The sequence below is a fragment of the Aythya ferina genome (assembly GCF_964211825.1).
Source record: "Aythya ferina genome assembly, chromosome: 11".
NCBI classification, from domain to species: Eukaryota; Metazoa; Chordata; class Aves; order Anseriformes; family Anatidae; genus Aythya; species Aythya ferina.
In genome coordinates, this window is record NC_140307.1 from 12,682,390 (window position 1) to 12,701,156 (window position 18,767).

General features: G+C 55.8%; 1 protein-coding gene across 3 annotated transcripts in view; it reads left to right on the forward strand.

Annotated features, from left to right (window-relative positions):
* The window catches only part of SEMA7A (semaphorin 7A (JohnMiltonHagen blood group)), a 33,793-nt gene that overhangs the window by 2,951 nt on the left and 12,075 nt on the right, over positions 1-18,767 (forward strand). Inside the window, exons 2-4 of one of the 3 annotated variants that reach the window (XM_084532226.1) lie at positions 851-893; positions 1,991-2,111; positions 3,539-3,629. In XM_084532226.1, the coding sequence (XP_084388352.1) occupies positions 3,614-3,629 (16 nt within the window). In that variant the 5' untranslated portion in view covers positions 851-893; positions 1,991-2,111; positions 3,539-3,613. Of the gene's footprint in view, positions 1-850; positions 894-1,990; positions 2,112-3,538; positions 3,630-7,860; positions 8,304-18,767 lie in introns of those variants that run through there. The other 2 variants (XM_084532224.1, XM_084532225.1) reach the window with 2 other exon arrangements.

Consider the following 18,767-nt stretch of genomic DNA (forward strand, 5'->3'; position numbering starts at 1 on the left):
TCACCCTCCCATATGCCTCTGTGATATTTTGGAGTGAATGTTTCTTCTGTGCTCCCCCAGCCAGCCAGGCTCAGAGTGTCCCCTGCTAGCAGGACTCATACAGGGATACGCTGCTAAAGGAGCCCGATAACCAAACCCGTGCTGAGGGAAGGCAGCCAAGCACCTTAAAACAGCATCACCAGCTCGGCCTACAAAAAAATGTGGGGTCAGATCTTGCCCAAACTGCTCCCAGAGCTCTCGTGTCCTTGGGAAACGCTGTGGTCTTAGGTTTGGGTTCACTGCTTGCCCCGGTCTCCTGACTTGGTGGTGCTGCCTGCCTGAATATCCCCGCTCGCCATGGGTGTCTGCTGAGCTGGGGAACGCCATCCTCTGCTCCCCACATCCTGATGCAGTGTGGGGTGCACACCTCGGCCCCCCTGCTCCACTCTGACACGCCATTGCTGGAGGGGACATTTCTCCAGCGCTGCTTTGCCCAGGGTGCAGCATCTTGTGCAGACTTTGCCAGGGAGGGAATAACCTTGGGCAGCCAGGCAGGAAACATCCATGTCGTGAGAGGCAGCAGCAAACTTCTGTCAAGGCCTTTGTCTCAGGGCTGGCTTTATTTGCAAAGGGCTTGGTGGTTTCCTGGCTTGTTTCGTCTTTGTTCTTCTGAGGGAATGCTGAAGAATCGGGAAATACAGAGTTGTTTTTGGTTTCTCTTCTTGTTAGCTTTGTGCTGCTTGGTGAGCTCGACAGTCTCACCGAGGAGGCCAAGACAAAGGGAAGAGGGGCGGCAGGAATTGCTGACGGCCACGAGCTATGGGACTTCCTTGGCAATAATGAAATCTTGGTTTCATTCTTCCTCACGCAGGCTTTCCGGGAAAGAGCTGGTGGGACTGCTGCGCAGGAGTCAGGTAGGAGTCAGGATGGGCGATGTGACCCAGCAGCACGTGTCCTGTGAGCAGGTGGGACTCAGCCCCTTTCAAGGCACAAGACAACGTTCTTTAGGCACGGCAGGAGGGGACCTCTGTGGCTGTAATCATCCAAGCGTCTTTTTAGGGAACTGTGCTTGGTGCAGCTCAAGTCCCCGTGATGCTTACCGGGGAACAGCACAGTAAAATGTTTGAGTGTAAAAGGCCACTGGTTCTATTTTAGCTCGGTGGAAGCAGAAGTACGCTGAAAACATCACACCATGAAACATATTTCCTAATATTTACTTCTGTAATTATAAATATTCTAATTTATGGATGGAAAAGTTTACAAATAGCCCTTGCGTGTCATGTGTGCAGTTCTAGTTCTGCTTTGGGAGGTCGATTGTAATTAGATTATGGTAAACAACAAGTGAAGTTCAAAGGGAAGAAGATAAACATTCCCTCAGCCATCCTTGGACGCCAAGGTGCTGACCGAGCTACTGGCTTTGAAATTGAAGCTTCCTGGCTCGTCTGTTTGAACTGAACCTGGAAACTTAAAAAGCAAACAAACAAAACCTTTAGCAGTACTGATAATAATCCAAAAAAGAATCCCTGTTAGGGGGAGCCCAGGGATTTGGGGGAGTGTTTCTGTCCATACGGTCTTTCTGGCTGACTTCTGGGAGTTGCAGGCTGTCAGCAAGCAGAGCAGTTGTCCTGAAGTAATTTTGAGACATCTTTTTCCTGAAGCAAACATCCTCCTGATTTAAAAGCACGATCCACTCGGTTCTGCAGGGCGCATTAGCTCAGCTATTGAGTTTGAGGAAGAAGCTGGAGAGCTATGGAATTCCTCTCCGGGGGTGATAAAAGCATCAAATGGGTTGTGCAGGAGCAGAGCCAGAATTCCCTGACTTCCAGCAATGGCCAGTAACACAAGCTGCAAAAAAAAATAACACTTGAGAGCAGAGTGAGCAAAGAAAGGCCCACCTCTAGTAGATTTTCCAGCATCCACTGGTCCCAGGCTCAGAGGCTTTTAGAGCCAGAAATGGGAGTGTAAATAATTAACAGGCCCCACTGAACTCTTCTTTTCTCTTTGAATGCAGAAGCTGGTAGCTCCCGTGTCACCCTGCACGAAGGAGTCCTGCAGTTTAGCTGCAGATTGTGTGAAGATCTGACCCAAGAGAGCACTCAGCAAGTTGAAGGAGGAGATGAGGAGCCACAAAGGTAACTGCTTGTATGGCTGACTCAAGGGGTGGTGGTGCTGTGGCAGTGCTAAAACTCTGAGGTTTGATTTCTGGCTGCCTGGAAACAGCCTGGAATTGTGGGCACCGGAGCGGCAACAGGTGATAAGGAGAGCTGGGCACTTGAGGAGAAAATTGCCATTAAATCTGTAAAGGAGATACTGTTGCTAATGACAGCGGAGCTCTGTAATCCCTCAGCAATGCTCAGCGTGCTACCTTGACATCCCGCAGAGCAGCCTTCAAACCCTTTGCTTCTGTGTTAATTGGGCTGTTTGCCTACAACCCAGTTCCAGGGAAGAGGAGGACGCTGGCCGTCCTGTCCCCGGAGGATTCCTCGTTGGGGCGCAGCTCCCTCTGATTAAATGTTTCCAGAATGCTTCCCAAAGGATCTTCGTTATGCATAATTTGATCATTGCGTGGATCCTGCCAGCTGGTGTCTGGCTGGGCACTCGGATGTCCGTTTATTCTTCCTCCACCTCATTTTCTTACTCTTCTCTTCCTTCCTTCCCAAAGGCTGTGACTTGGTCACTTGGGGCTTCCTCCAGTTGCTTTCCCAAACGAGCCGTGTGGGAACACTGTGGAGCTGTAACAGCCAGGAAGCAGATGATGGTCACGCGTCCTACGCAAGGCAGGGCAGATGGGAAGCAGGGAGACAGGGGAGCTCTTCCCTTTGACAACCTTTGACAGGTCACAGGGAAAACAAGTCAAAAAGGTCGAGCTCATGGTGAGATGCTGAGCTGTTCCCACTCTCCTGCTGGAAGAGATGGTGGATCTGGAGAGAGAAACCAGAGCATCTGTGGTGCCGAGCCTTTGTGCGACCAGACAGGCTCTGAGTTTAGAGCCAAAGACAGTGCTGAACTGCTGACTGCCTTCTGCATCGTTTGGCCCAGGGTCCTCGAGCAGAGGCCAAGATAGGAAGGAGGATCGGGGGAGGTAGAACATCTCAGACATCTCTCAGTTCCTGGCAAGACAGAAATAAGTGCTTAAACGTACTTGAACACCAGGTCCACTTAATATCCTTAAATTAGTTTTCTTTCCTGAGCAGCCTCCGCATCCTGCGTGTCTGGCCAGCTTGTCAGAGACTCTTGGTGTTTTTTTTCCCCAGCAGCGCTTTGAAGTGACTTCTTGGGGGCCAGGTGATCTGCACTGATTTCCCAAAGAAAAACAGAGACTAAAACCCCAGCCCGTGTTATGGCAGGGGCTGGGAGAGCAGTTTGTGGAGCAGGAACCTTAACTTGGGTATAACTAAGAGGACTCGGGGTCTAATAGGGCTGATAAAAGGCTCTGCTAAACTCGTGTATGGGGCGGTGGGTGCCAGACCCTTAGGACAGACCCTTTCAAAGCAGAATTGGGAACTGGAATTGCTAAGGGGTCTGTTTGCCAAGTGCTGAAACACAGCCATTCCTGCAGGAGAGCACAACGCAATGCTGCCCTGAAATCCAGGCTCTTCCAGGAAGCAGAGGAGCGCAGCGTCCAAAAAAAGAAATGCCAGGAGCTGCAGGTAAGCCAAATAGTCTGCCCTGCAGGGCCCTTGCAGGAAGACAGAGCTGGCACGCTGCGCAACGTTAATACATCAATATGCAGCTCTCGTGGTGGAATTGCAGCAGATCAATCTCACCAAAGCAACTTGTTTGTTCTTTTTGTTTTAATTCCCTTCCAAATGGGAAGGACCGTGCACTGCATCAAAGGAGGTGATTCTCCTGCTGTATTCGGCGTTGGTGCAGCCTCACCTTAAATATTGTGTGCAGTTCTGGGCTCCACGATGAAAAGGATGGAAGCATCCTTTTCAAAAGGACCGTCCTGCCAAGGTGGTCCTTGGAAGCATCCAGAGGAGGGCCACAAAACTGGTAAAAGGTGAGGTGGTGCCAGCCTTGGACAATGCCCTCACAGATCTGCTTTAATTTTGGTTAGCCTGACGTGCTCAGGCAGTTGCTCTCTGAAAGTCCCTTCCAACTGAACTGTTCAGAGTTCTATTAACTGCCTAAAACCACTTCTGAGGGGCACGCACAACCTTGGCAATCTGAGCAGGAGACGTGTTTCTTGCTGTTCTGCTTCCTGCCTCGTCAGCAGCTCGCCGAGCTGCTCGTCAACAGCACTGCTTGTTAGAGCATTGGGCATCGCGTTGTGACACATCTGCCAGACAAATAGCTGCCTTTTAGTGACAAGGCCGAGCTGTGCTTTGGGGTCACGTAGAGCTGAGTTAATTTGTGCCCGTTCCTGAGGCAGGACCCCCGCGAGCTGCTGGGTCAGTGAACAGAGTCGTGAAGCGCTGGCCTGGGATGAGGCACTGGGATTTTTTCAGCGAGGGGACCCATGCTGCAGAAGGGAGAGCACCGAAGAAGGGACAAGGCAGCTGGGTTTGTGGTGCTCTCCGAGGAGATAAGCATGAGACCGCTCTGCCGCAGGCTTCCTTTGGCAAGTGAAGGAGTAAATTTATCAGAGAAAAGCTGCCCAGGGGCACGTGGTTCCTCCACTGGCTGATTTTAAAGCCCTGAGGGTGGCACGTGGGGACTTCTCATCCCTTCGGTGACCCTTCCTAGGGTGGGGATATACCAACCGGTCCAGTCCAGCTTCAGGAGGTGGAGCAGAGCTTGCATCAAAACAGGGTGCCAGAGAGATTGAAGCGAGGGCTGCAGCTTTGGAAGGCAGTGGTTGAGGTTGCCCCGCTGGTGACCGCTGAGGCTGTGTGGAAGGAATGTGAGTTGGAGGGTGGTTTGTATGTTTTGAAATCAGAATGTGGCAGCTTACTGGTAAGCGATCCACTTTACTGCTTTTCCATCTTGATTTATGCAAGAACTACAAGTCCTGTAGGTCAGTGCCAAAAGAAACAGCGAGTGGAATTTCACTTTTTTCCTCTTCAAATTCTTCTAAGTCTACCTGCTCCCAAAGGTGAAGTGCAAGGGGTAAAACGTAGCAGCTCTGGTCTGCCAGGGCTCTGTAATGCTCATTTATAATCATGTCCTGGCCTCGTGGGGCATCAGCCCATCCAGCAGCAGGGTCTCTGTGCCAGCACGTGCAGACTAGCAGTCCTGATCTCATCCAGGGAGGGAGTGTGGAAACACCTGCGTGCATCAGCAGTGACCGTCCTGGTGAATGTCCCCAGCCCTTTGTGCCCCGTTCGGAAAGCTGCTCCTCTGGCCTTTTCTGAAGCTATCACAGCCAGAGATCGAGCTACGCCTGTTAGCTTTCTGGAAGAGAAGGCACAGCAGAGAGAAGATCTCACCTGGTTTTCACGGCGATAAGCAGCTCTACGAGCTTGGCTGCTCCTCCATCCAGCCTCAGGCACTCAGCGTTGCTCCGTGCTGCTTCGTATCTCTCTCGGGGCAGCCCTGCCTTCGGGTGGCTTATAGGTGGGTTATTTTCTCCATGCGTGGCACAGCGTGAGGCTGCTCCCTCCAGCCTCCAGATCTCATCTGTATGCTGTAACGTCCTGTGCAGGCTGGGTGTTTGTGCATGTGAGTCAGGCTCACCCCAGCTGATCGCAACTGTGCTGCTGCACCGGGGGTGCTTGCAGGGAGGAGGAGGAGGAGGAGGAGGAGGGATCCTAAAGAGAGCTGCAGCTGCTGGGGGGGAGCAATAAATCATTGGGGTGAACGCTCGCTTTTAATGGGGACTGTTGATTTAAGGAGAGATGTAATCAGCGTGTTGGGTGGGATGCTTGTGTATGCCTACGTGTTCCACTGCATTTTTTTTCCCTTTGCTGGCGAGCTGACCCATAGAGATGGCTTAGCAGCTTTGTGTTTAACGACGTGTGATCTCCTGCAACCCAAGGGCTGAGGACAAGCACCCGACTGTGCTGACGGCTGGGGCTGCCTGCTGTGCGCTGGAACTGGCCTGGCCTACCCCAAGACCTTTCTCCCGGGGATTTGTCAGCCTTCCCCTATCTCCAGGCGTGGAGCCCTGACAGTTACGATCCAGCACAGCGATCCCACGTAACAGGAGCCTGCAGCAAGCTGTCTGCTGAGTCTTCTGCTCGGCGTGGGTGCTGCAGCATCAGTCTGAATCCAGGGCCACAGCGCGGTCGTGCTCATGGGGTGGCTCAGCCGGTGGCACGGGAGATGGAGTGAACGTTTCCAAACTCGGGGGGGAGTTGGAAGCTGGATTTTATACACAGGAGCATTGTCTTTAGCTGTAGGTGGGGGGAAAAAAAAACAACAAAAAAAACCTGTAAGCTAACCATGCAGGGTACCAAGCTTTGTTAGTCAGAAGCAAGGCAAAGGGCAAAGCAAAGGATTTACAGCTCTAATAAGGCAGAAACTCGCCCAGTTCATCTCTGAGCAGAACCCCTCTGTGTCACCACGTGGTGACTTTGTTGAGAGTGGGAGTTCAACGCCAGCCTCCCGGCCCACCAGCTGTGTCGGGCCGCGAAAGACAAAGCAGATAATGTATGCGACTTTAATAGGGTAGCCTAAATTTGGGGTAGGTACAACATGCCAGCTCCCTGCGTTTATTAAGGAGCCAGCATGGGTTGTACGGCTTTGGCTGGTGGTTCATGAATGGTGCCCTGATGTTTCTTTTTCACTCCTGACTGTGTGAAAGAGCCTTAATGGATTACACATTTTTCAGCAAGCCTTCTCTGACCTTTACTGCACGAAGGCAAGTGTGAAGGGGGGTTAGCACCTCTGGGGGCCCCGGGGTGGGTAAAGAAATACCCGCTTCTGGGGCAGAGTGGGCGGTTGCTTCGATGCGAGCAGCCGTGCAGAATGGTTCAAGGCTGGGAATCACCATGTCCAAAAGCGAAAAACCAGAGATGATCTGTGTGTTATTACGCCGTAATTACCCAAGCAGATATTTGGTTAAAGAGAGCTGAAACCCCATGCTTAAGCTTGGAGGGAAATTCCTCAGGGTCCTTACAAATTCACAAGCAGCTGACTCATTAATTTTTTTTTGCTTCCTTCAGAATGCCCCCTCGCCCTGCCGCTGTTCATCTCCGTCAGGTGCGGGGCGGCCCTGGGTCTAGCTTCAATACGGACTTTGAAGAGCACAGCTGCATCTCTCAGCCCTGCGAGTTCCCCACGGGGCTCTCCTATTCTGGTCACGTCCGACCTTGCTTTCCTTGTGCGTAATTCCCTGCTCTTCTCATTAACAACCCTCGCAGCGCTCCACAAAGGCTGTCAGCCCTTGCTGGCCTCCTGATGGCGAGAGGAGGTCTGGCAGAGCACAGTGACTTCCCTCAGCCCTGCGGCAGGCTGGCCCCACGACCAGGTGTGCCTGGCATCTCCTCCTTTCGGAAAAGGGGAGCGCAACAGAAGTCGGGGCAGGGTCCTAGGGAAGGGAATATGTACTCACCGCGGCTCGTAGGAGGATTTCATACACTCAGTCACACCCACACTCTCATCCAAACATGTGTAAGCTCCGGGATGTGAGTTTGACTGGTTTAGCAAGGATCACTGACACCAAGGAACGCTGTCGTCGTGTCTGGTATTTGTGTCAGGAAGAATACCAGACTCTTGATGACAGATTTTAGGGTCATCTTGTGTGTTATTAGGACTGAGGCTTTGTTATTATCTTCTCATAGCGCTAGCAGCAAGAAGGCTGATGCGTGAGATCAGCTCTGTCCATGAGCTGTCCCTGCTGCAATGCCAGAGCAGGGCTGTGCTGGCTCCACGTGTCCCCTGAGTACAGGAGCAGCACCCTTCGTTAGCAGTGGCTGCACCCTTGGGGGCTGCTGTTGCTTCTTGTGCTTTCTCATACAGGTATTTTCATTCTTACTTCATTTATACCAACTTCAGTGTTCCTGCTATGAGCCTCTTCGCTTTCTGAGTTTACTGTGGGCCGTGTGCCAGCTGCAGCTTTTTCAAGAGGGCGATCGAAGCCGTCAGACCCCCACCTTTCCCTCCCAGAAGCGGGGCTGAAAGACAGGAGGACCAAAAACTCCAGCAGAGCCTGAAGATACCACGGGCTGAGGATCCAGCCTAAGCTGAGTTGCTTAAAAAAGAAATCGAAAGGGCTCAGCCACGCCTCCGCCTACAATTCATTGGTTCTCCTTCTCCATTGTATAAGGCAACCGATGCGGCTGTCAGCTTCACAAGCTCAGGATCTCAGCTCGCTGAAGCGCTGAAAATGGGCAGCAGGTCCCTGGTGGCCCTCCTGGCGGCCCTGTGTGCCTGCCGGCTGGGGGTGCGTGCGGCGGGGCGCTCCAAGGTGAACCCCAGGATCATCACGGCTCCCCAAGGTGAGTCCTGCCCCAGACGCAGCGCCGGCGTGCGCAGCTGCCGGCTGCTCCCCGTGCTGGTTTGTCCCCTCTTTGGAGGGCAGTCGGGCTTTTCTGCATTGCTTTTGTCTCCTCGGGGGGACTTGGGGCTCTCACTGAATCGCCCGTGATCTCTGGAGGGGCTTCTGGTGTCCTTGATAGCTTTTGGTGAATTTCTACAGCTGCCTCGCTGCCAAATCCTTTCCTTTTTGTATTCTAAAAGCGTTTTCCTACAGGCTGGATATGTTAAAGGCTGTCAAAAAGCCCACGTCCTGAAACGGGCAGAGTAAGCGTTTCCTCTAACTCACGGGGAGAAATGGAGAAGTGTATTTGCATGAAAGTTCCATTTCTAATTAATCTGGCTTGCTTAACCTGCTAGCTAGCCGCACGTGAGTTCGGTAACTAAATATTTACAGGGGGTGTCTGTTCTCAGGGGCAAATATATCCAACGGCAGTGACACAGGAGGACGGGGCTCTAATGCTAGCAGAACTGAACAAAGAGCTGCTCTGGAGGAGGGGGCTTACGCGGAGAGCGCAGCCCGAGATTCATGCGTTGAAAGGAGCAGGGTAGAGCTTGCTGGTTTTATCACGAGTCTTCCCAGCTCTTTGAGGAATACCCTCCAGGGAGGCTTTAACAAAAGACCCCGTCTTGTCCCCGGTGGTTATGGTGTTTGTCTAACCCTGGGGCTGAGCTGAGCTGCAGATCTCATGCTGCTCTGCAGTACAACAGCTCCTCTGTGCGCAGAGAACTTCAGAGGACGCGGATTTTCTGTGGTTTCTTCTGGACCATCTGTTATTCTTCTGCCGGGCTCGTTTCTGCCTGGGATGAGGGGCCAGGAGCAGAGGGAAAGGCCGGGGGTGTGCGAGCAGAGGTGGCATCTAGCTGTCAAACCTCACACTGGAAGGGAGAGCGGCTAAAGGTTGCCATTAGTAACGCCTCATTAATTTCATCCCCGGGTAAATGAAGCGGGTACAAAAGAAACTGGTACAGAAGTGGAGCCGGAGGATGGGGTCACACGTTTCTCGGCAGGAACTTCCCCTGCCCCACTTAAGGGAAGGGAAAAGTTGCGTTGCTGCTGGGTGCTGAGGTTGGAAACGCCTGTTCTGGGGTAAAAGTGGGCTTGGGGGGGGGGGGGCGGAAGCGGGCTCGAGGGGTTCCTTCCCACCTGCTCTGTGCCGCTCTTGGCGTGCACGCGTCACACGCTCATTTGGCCTTTCCGAGCATCTGTGTCAGATGGTGGCTTCCCTGACATTAAACGCAGCGAGGAGCTGGCGCCGAGGAACACCGAAGCCAATTAGCGCTGGGATGCTTCCCTCAGAAGGGATCAGCTTGTGCTTTTCTCTGTGCTTTCTTTTTTTTTTTTTTTTTTCTGTGAAAAAGCTAAAGTGGGACACGACTTCAATTAGGGAGCTCGCAGGGGCAGCTGCGCAGCACGCTTGCTGAGAGTCACTCATGGGGCTCGTGTAACGGGTCGCGTTGTGCTCGGCATCACCTCTGCCCTTTGGGGAGCAGCTCTGCCCGGGGTGAGGCTGGAGTGTGGGAGGAGAAGTGGGACAGAGGGACCATGATGGAGCCCTCTTCAACTTCCCCAGTGCTCCAAACCCGGTGAAAGGCAAGCACAACGCCTTCAGGGTGGGTGACCTGCAGGTCAGCGTGCTGGGGCTGGGGCTGGTGCCGCTGTAGGGTTTGGTTTGCAGGTCGAGCCCTGGCACCGGGTGGCGCAGGGCAGCCGTTGGGCTCCTTGTGGCTCGCCCTGGCTGTGCTGGGGCTGTGTGCTCCGAGCAGTGCAGTGCTGGCCTCGGCCCTGGGCTCTGCAGGAGCTGGCAGCTCTTTAAGTAATTAAATTTCTTACATGCCATGGCCCAGCGCTAGCACCAGGTACGGAGGACGGAGAAATTCCCTCCTGGCACTGGCCTGAGCCCAGCCCTTTCCAGGAGGGGAGGGTAAGTGTGCAGCATCCCTCCCCGGGCTGCTGCTCTGGGGGAAGAGAAGGAAAATGGCACTGGGAGAAGCTGCAGCTGCCCTTTCCTCTCTCAGCCCCTGTCCTGCTCCCCTTGTCGTCACCCTGCCGGGTCTGGGGAGATCCCCGGCCCCGCTGCAGGCAGCCCAAACCCCTCTCTGCCGTTTCACCCCGCGGTCCTTCATTGTCTGATCGCCGTGGAGGAACTAGGTGAGGTGACATTGTGTGCTGTCAGCAGAAAGAAAAGGCTGCTGGCTTCGGTGGCACAAGCCAGAGCTCCGCTCTGAAGACAAAGAAACCGAGTTGGCCTGCCTCGGGGTCGGGAACGGCCCGGCCTTAAGTGATTCTGCAGTCCTGGGGACGGGGACATGCAGCACTGGGTGCCTGGAACAAAGTGTTCTGCAGCTCTGCCTTTATCTCTCCTGGAGTGCTCTGCACATAAACCCAGCCCCGAGGCTCGGACAGGGCGCCTGCTCTGCCTTTATTCTCCACTCCTGACTCTGTAAGGCAGCGCAGGATGGGGCGAGGCAGGGGCACGTTTTCCCAACCAGCAGCGTTTAGCCCCGAAGGCGGTGGGGAAGGAGCTCTGGAGCTCTGGCAGCAGCCAGCGCAGGTGGCTGGCTCCCATATAACGCTGGTTAAGCAGTTCTTTGAAAGCACGTCTGACTCTGCAGGATTTCTTCCTCTTGGGGAGAAGGCAGAGCAAAGGGCTGAGGTCAGCTCCTGACCAGGGGTCATGTCTGAAGTGCTTCAGATCCCTTTTTCTGCTGGGGAGTTTGTCACCTTCCCCTTCGCACCTCACCCGGCACGCATGGGCAGGGGTCTGCGGTGCCACGTCCCCGATCCGCTGAGATCTGCGGGGTGGGGGCGAGTGGAGCCTTAGCAGCCTGTGCTGGTACAGAGGCAGGTGTATCAGGCGAGAACGCGGTGTGCAAGGTTACATTTCCTTCTGTTTGTCCTCCCCTTCTTTCCCTAACCAAACACCGGCCAGCTGGGCTTTGTTTGGGGAGGTGCACGCAGCTCCCACGCCGAGCTCCTGCTCACCAGCCCTGGTAGCAGAGCTGAGCAGAGCTCTCCGGGTGCCAAACCCTGCGTGGAGCGGGGAGGTGGCCCCCCAGGCTGCTGCCTGCTGACCGGAAAGTCACCGAGCATCGGGAGAGCCGAGGAGCGCAGCGAGGAGCCCGAGGGCAGGGGCAGCCAGCTCCTCTCACCGGGGGTTCGTGCGGCACGGGAATTGTTTTTAGCCACCACCACTCTTCAGCCTGCCGTGTCCTGGCTTACCCCTGCGTGCGTAGACCTGAGACAAGCTCGCGGCCTTTCCCTGGCTCCCTGCTGCAGTCACACCTTGGGGTGGGATGGAGGCTGATCGACAGACGAGGCTAACGGGGCTTTCAGGGCTGGAGGGGACTGGTTTTGAGCTGTTCCATAGCTTGCAGGAGAGAAACCGGTGTCGCAGGGCAAGAGGAAGATCATACACTTGACCCTTGGCTGCCTCAACCGAGTTGAGGAGGCTGGGGCCGGTTCAGGAGGACTCAAATTAGAGTTCCTGGAAAAACCCCACGCTGCCCCTAGTCCAGAGGCTGTGCCAAGCCTCAGCTCAGTGGGCTGGGAGGAACGCTGCCAGCAGCGAGTGCCCCTGCCTCCAGGAGCTCTTCCAGGAGCTCTTCGTGCCTCCTCGTGCCTGCAGCTAGCGAAGGAAGGTACAAGCTGATGGGGGACGGAGGTAAGAGGAGAGGTGGCAGTGCCACCACCAGCTTCTGCTCCGTGGTGCCACCGTTTTCGGAGGTGCCACGGTCCCAAGAGTGTGAAACATCTTGTAGGGTACTTCTACACCAAGCTCTCGCAGCATCAACATTTCCAGGAGAAAGCTTCTCACTTTCCCAGCAGTGCTATTTTCTGCAGCTGGCTCGTTTTCACAGGGTGGGAGATGCCGGTATCATAAAATGTTGGTTGAAAATAATTTCTTGCTCTTCTGTGCAGATTGGAAAAAAAAAAGACAAACCGAGTGAGTGAATCACAGCCACCTCCTGTTACCAGAACGTGACACAAAACCAGCAGATACGGGCAAACTAATAAAAAAAAAAAAAAAAAAAAGTTGTGGCTGCCTCACTGCAATGCTCGGGGCTGGGCCAGGGCCAGAGCCGCAGCTGTGCCAGCCCTCAGGCACGGCCAGGGGCAGAGCTGGGGAAAACGGGGCTGGTAACCCTTCACAGGTGATATAGTCCAGCTCCGTGTCCTAAGGCAGTCCGAACTAAATATAAACTTCAAGGCACGATGCTTTTTAAAGAAGCAGGAAGGCTGGGATTGGAGCTGCAAGGAGGAAATTGCGCATTGTGCAGCTCAGCTCAGCTCAGCTCCGTCCTGCTGAGCCGCAGCCTCTGGAGCGGAGCTATTCCTGGGTGCCCCAGAAATAGGACTTGTTTCTCCTGTTCCTCATCTTCCCCTTCTGCCTTGCTGTGCCAGCTCCACCCGGCGTGCCCGTGTCCGGTGTGTGCGGGGAGGCAGGAGGAATGCTGGCAGGCTCACAAACACCTCCTGCAATCTCCGAGAGTTTCAGAGCAGCTCCGGGATGGAGCAAGAGGTACTCCGTGCCCCTAATAAACCTCATCCAGCCCTTAGCAGAGCTCTGGTTCTCTACTGCTCTAACCACCCAGCCCCAAACCCGAAGCCAGTTGTCTTGGCAGCCCCCAGCAGCTCCGACTCTGCTTAGACTGGAGGGAATTGTTTGCCTGCGTTGGCCGCGGAGAGGAGCAGGTGCCACGGGCTGGAGGAGCCGTGGGAGTTTCCGTGCTGAATACGGGGATGTTTGCAGGCAGACACAACAGCCGGGGGGTTGCTCACACTGGGAAAGGGTTGGAAAGTCTGGCCAGGGCTGGGATGCCTGGCCAGCTTTTACGAGCTAGCAGTGGTTTGCTTTCCAAATCTGACTAACGCAGCCAAAAATGGACAGGGAAGAGGGGATGTGGTGTGTGCTGGGGACAGTGGGATGGGGATGCTTGAAGGTTTGCGTAGCCTTCCCAGCACGAAGCCAGAAGGGATGGGAAGCCTGCGGCAGGGATGCAATGAGCGTGGCAGGGCCCTGCTGGCTCAAGTCCCTTTGCTGCGTGTGTTATCTCATCTGCTTCGTGGAGGGAACTGGAACTAGCTCCTTGCTCCGGAGCCACGCATCTCTCCCTGCTCCGTGAAGCTGGTGCCCTGCAGGGGCTGGGGCATGCAGCAGAGGGCTGGCAGCCCAAAGGATGCTCAGATGCTGCAGGCTGTGCTGCTGTCAGCGGGGAGATGGCTGCTGGTTAAGATAATAGGGAAAGAGGCTTTTGCACGGGGGTTGTGCGCAGAGGTGCTCGCGGCGGTTTTCATCCTGGAAGGCTTTTTATGAGAAGCCGCCCTCTGGAAGTTGCTGTGCCTGCTAGGAGGGGCAGCCGCGCTCCGCAGATAGCTCTCCTGCTAAAAACATCCTTTTGTCCTGGGTTTTCCAGGGGCCGTACGACCAAACACCGTAATCACAGGCCGAGGCTCCCCCGGCTTCCAGCGGAACACGGCGCAGCTCGGGTCTGTCATTACGGAGAGCCTCTTCTGGAAAGGAACAAACCCTGGCTCTAAATTTAGCAGCCCCGGTCGGTGGGGTGCAGCCTGCAGCTCGCTCGGGGCTGGCAGGGGAAGCGTACCTGCGAGATGGCAGCCCTGGCTGCGAGCTGCCCCCTGGGGCACCCGGGAATCAGCTCTGCTCTGGGCTTGGCTTGCAGAGGCACGGTGCTGCATGATTTTGGGAGGGGGGACGTGCAGAAGGGGCCGGGGCATGTTGGTAGCGTGTTAGCCTGCCTCCTTCCTGCTGCCTGAGCGTGGAAAGCACCGCAGTGCCTGTCACACAGTCATTTTGCGTTTAATTAGGAGAAAGCTGCCTTTCCTGGAGCGCCAAACACTGGCTCGAGGCTTCAGAGGGCTGCGCGGTGCTGCCTGCGCTCGCAAAATCCCGGCTGATGGCTTTGAATTCAAGGCTCGTTTCTTCTGGCCGCAGGTTAGGGGGCTTTTCTCATTGTTGCTCGCTGAGGGGGCGTTTGGGACCGACGCCTGCTCTGGCTGCAGGTTGGCAGCCCCTCGCAGAGGAAATAAAGGCTGTGCAGCTCACAGAAAGCCTTTGGAGCAGGCGTGCCCGTGCCCAGCAGCTGCATTACCAAGCGGAGAGGTTTTTCCCTTTCTTCCTGCCCTGGCTCACCCCTGTGCTGAATAGCGCTGCCAGGCTGCTGCAGAGCTTACCAGAAAGAGTAGAAATCATTAATCTGCCCGAACGCTTCGTGCCTTTGATGCTGCTTTAAGAAAGCACGTTTGCCTGGCTTGGCTGTGCTCTCCGAGCTCGAGCCTTTCCTCCCGCGTTAGCGCAGCCCTTCTGGGCACGTCGGGCCACGCAGGGGCTGGGAGCTTGAGCAGGAACAAAGCACTCGACATATCCCCGATAACACCGGCTGAATTGTTTCCTCTGCTCCGGAGCATTTTGCTTTTCATGGCACGAACATCCTGCGATTGCAGGGGCTGCAGGAGCGGCCGGGGAGGAAGCCAAAGAGCAGGCAAGCAGCGGGGTTCGGAGGGAACCTGGCTTGGCTCGGGGCGGCCAAGTCCCTCTGCAGAGAGGAGGGAAGACGGCGGGAGGTTTCTTGGCAGGTGATTAAACGGGGCTCGCCTCCAAGCTGTCTTGGGGGCGAGACAGGCTGAGAAATAGCAAGCAGCTGAACTGCGCCGCTCGCCTGCTGCAGACTTAAAAGAAGAAAGAGGAGCGAAAGGCGTGAAGGCAGGCAGGTGTGGTTTTGAGTACCGTGGGCTTCCCAGCTGCGCGTCCCCCCTCTGTGCTTTTGCACCTCCTGTGGTGGCAGCAGCAGCTTTCTGCAAGCGCTGAGCCCTTTGTGCGTCCCCTCGATGCTCTTCTGCCTGCAGCAGGCTGCTTCTGCTGCCCGGTGCTGGGCTCCGTGCTTTTCCACGTGAAGGGATGGTCACGGGTGGAAAATAAAGACAGCAGCCCCAGCGCTCGCTCTCAGCTCAGGAGAGCTTTCGGTCCAGCTTTCAGGAACCAAACCACAACAGTTCCTGCCGGATGGAGGCCACGGGCACGTCACCATCAGGGCTTTTACAACCCAGGCTGACGAGAAAGCACGTTGCTTCCGCGGGGAGCCCATTTACGCTATCCTTTTGGACACACCCTTGTTTTCTAGGGTGCAGGAAGTGCATCCCTGGGAATGTGGCTGCAGCAAGGCAGCGTGCTGACCCCATCTGGCCAGGACCCTTCCCTGGCCCCACGTCATGGGGTCACAAAATGCCTCAGAGATGACTGATGGCCCCAGGATGGTTTGTCTGACCTGCTTTCCTGGTCCCTGCCGTTCCCAGAGCAGCTGGCCACAACCTCATGGACTCCAGCTGTACCAAAATGCTTGTGCTGGTGTTTTTTTTCCTGCCCACGGACTGGAGAGATGGGGGCAGGCTGCCCACAGCCCTGCTGTGTAAGGCTCTCGTGGTGGGCAGGCAGGCAGCAGCTGCCAGGCGTGGGGCATGAGTGGGGCTCCCCCCGTCACGGGGAGCTGTGTGGTCGCCGAGAGGGCTCGGAGGAGCAGGAAACACATGTGTCTGCATCTGTTTTTTTTTTTGTTGTTGTTGTTTAAAAAGACATTTTTAGCACACCGGCTGCCTTGTTTCCATCACTGCTGCCCCACGGCTCTGGAGTGGTTTAGCCCGTGCCATGGGAGACTTGAGGGATGAGGCAGGGAGATTCAGCACCCTAAAAACACCTCTGGGGAGAGGAGAGACCGGGAGGGGAAAGCAGGCAGCACAACCCCCTTCTGGGGTGCTCTGGAGGGAGGCGAGCTCGGAGGGGTCAGGGGTAGGAGCCTCGAGGGCTGGCTCAGTTCTGCTCCTTTCGGTCTGGTCCCTTCGAGAAGTGGCTGCTGTCACCTCCAGGCCAGGTTTTACCTGAGCAGTGTGAAGGAAGTGGTTTTACCTATTTCTCAGAACTAACCCCCCCCCCCAGGGAAAAGGTTATCGCTTTCGGCACCTTGAGCTGGCTGGGGGCGAGCTGGCGACCTCGTGATTCACAGCCCTCCAATTCCCCTGCAGCAGGTCAGAACAAAAACCCCAGGGCGCCCCTCCTGGGTTGTCTCATCTAGAGAAAAAGCATTTCTCCAAAACCAGTACTTTTTGCAGAAAAGTCCCAGAAAGAGCGCTCCCAAGGGGAAGGTGAGCCAGCTCTTGAATCACCTCCCCTGCCCAGCTGGCCGTGACGACAGGAACTGGTTTCCTTGTGTCACGATCCCATGTGATTTCACGGAGCAAGGGAAGCCTCATGGTGAAACTGGAAGCGTGGCGTGGTGTCGGGGCTGGGTGAGGAAGGCGCTGAGGCTGGGATCTCCTCCCTGCCTTTAAAGGACAGCTGCCGACAGCCCGTGCCGTGCCGTCTGTCGTGCATCCGCTGAGCCTGGGTGGCCCCGATACTCCCAAAAGAGAGGCGATAAGCGGAGCTCTCCACATTCCTGGGGTTGCTCAGCCCTGACTCACAGCGGCACAGGTGTAAGTGCCCAGCCGTGAGTCAGCACCGAGGGGAGGCTTCTCCTCCTGCCTCCCAGCCAAGCTCAGCCCGTGCGGCAAGGATGGATGACGGCGGAGACGGTGACGTGCCACGGGGAAGGTCGTATCCCCTCCCGCCAGCTCAGGAAGGAACACACAAAGCCGGGGAGGCGAGGGGGAAAGGAAGGAGCCAGCAAAGGATGGGCGCTGTGATTCAGGCAGGCCCTATGGGCAGCAGGGCAGGTGGCGGTGTCACCGGCGTCACGCCGGCAGGGTTGGGTTCATGATGGTGTTGGCACAAGTCCTAGTGCCGCTTAGCAATCGGGTTTGGAAACCTCTGTGTGCCCCGAAAGGGCTCAAATCCTCCTGTGGCTGCCTGGATGGGAGCTTTTCCAGATGGGGCTGCACAGATGCTCCCCAGTCCCCGTGGTGCAGAGCAAGGGCAGTCCCAGGGAGCAGGTGAGCTCCCTGCTCTGCCTGATTTTCCCTCTTCATTTACCCAGGCAGAGTCCCCAGCTGACAAGAGTTATCAGCAGTGAAGGATTTCTCAGGGACATTGCTCTCGGCTGCATCAGCGCCGTGCCCGAGAGGCGGAAGGTCCCCATCTCTTCTTTTTTTATCCTAATCTTTATTTCAGTTCTTCCTTTTAAAACGCTGGCGTCAGAGCGGATCCAAACAACCCCGTCCATTTTAGGGCAGCATCAGGGACTCGTCACCCTACAAGGACTCGCCTGCTGCCCGTGGCCCTGATGAGCATCGGGGGGCCGCAGAGGGGCTGGCAGGATTCCCCTTCAGCCAGGAGGACAGCGGAGCTTTGCAGCTGACTCAGCCCCCGAGCTGGGGATGGAGCTGCTCTGATGAATTTGTCTGTAACGAGCCCGCACTCCCATGCTGTTTCCCTGGCTGGAGCATCTGCAGACAGCTGCTTTGAGGAGGAGGCTGCGAGCAGCTTCTCCTGCATCCAGGGCACTGCCCAGGCTCTTGGCTCCCGGATCCGCAGCAAAGCAGAGCCCTTTGGCTGTCCTTAAAGCACTGATCCCCTGAGCCATGCCTGAGGTCAGCCTGTGCCGTCCTCGGCCCCACTAGAAGCAGAATTTATCTGTGCCACTCTGTTTAGGGTGGGCCTCCCTGCCCTTGTCTGCAGCATCTCTTGTCCTTCATCTCCTCCATTACCTCACCCTCCAGGCATCCTCCGAGATGCACTAGGCTCCCTCCCTCCCTCTCTCGTTTAATATTATTATTATTCTTCAATCTGCTCCGGCGTTCCTCATCTCGCCGGCAAAGCACAAAGCTGCTCTTTCTCCTATTCATCCCTCCGGCCCCGGGTTAGCATTTCAATTGACAATTGTGCCATTGATTTGTGTGCTGACAGTGGGGTTTGCATTAAATGCCAGGCGGAGAGACTCGACCGGGTTAGCAGGGCCCTGGAAATCTGCCCGCCCCCTGTTTTCCGAAGCTTGGGGTCGTCCCCTTCTCTGGGAATGTAGCCTGGGCACTGCGCCGTGCCCTCAGCCTTTAGATGCCCTCATCCTCATCTTCCCCATGGCTCTTGGAGCCTTTCCTACCCCAAAACCATGGCATGGGACGGCAGGGCTGCCCCCACGGACCTGCTGGATGTGAAGGGGATCGAACCCGTCGCCAAAGCCCGGCTGTTGAAGGCAGAGCAGGGGCTGAAGGCCAGCTTCACAGGCCAGCCAGCACCCTGACCCAGAGGCAGGGGCACCCTGCTCCCGCTCACGGAAACACCTTTAGAAGTCTCCCTTCCAGATCAGGGTAAATCAAAGCTGGAAACGCCTCTGGGCCCTGGCTAGCAGCGGTGTTTATCCTCAGCTCAGTGATTCAGAGCAGTCCCCGGGGAGCAGCAGGATAAATAATGTGTTGGCGCCAACCGAATTATTGTTTTGGGCTTGTTTGTTTCTGGCTGCTTGAAGAGAAGTGTGTC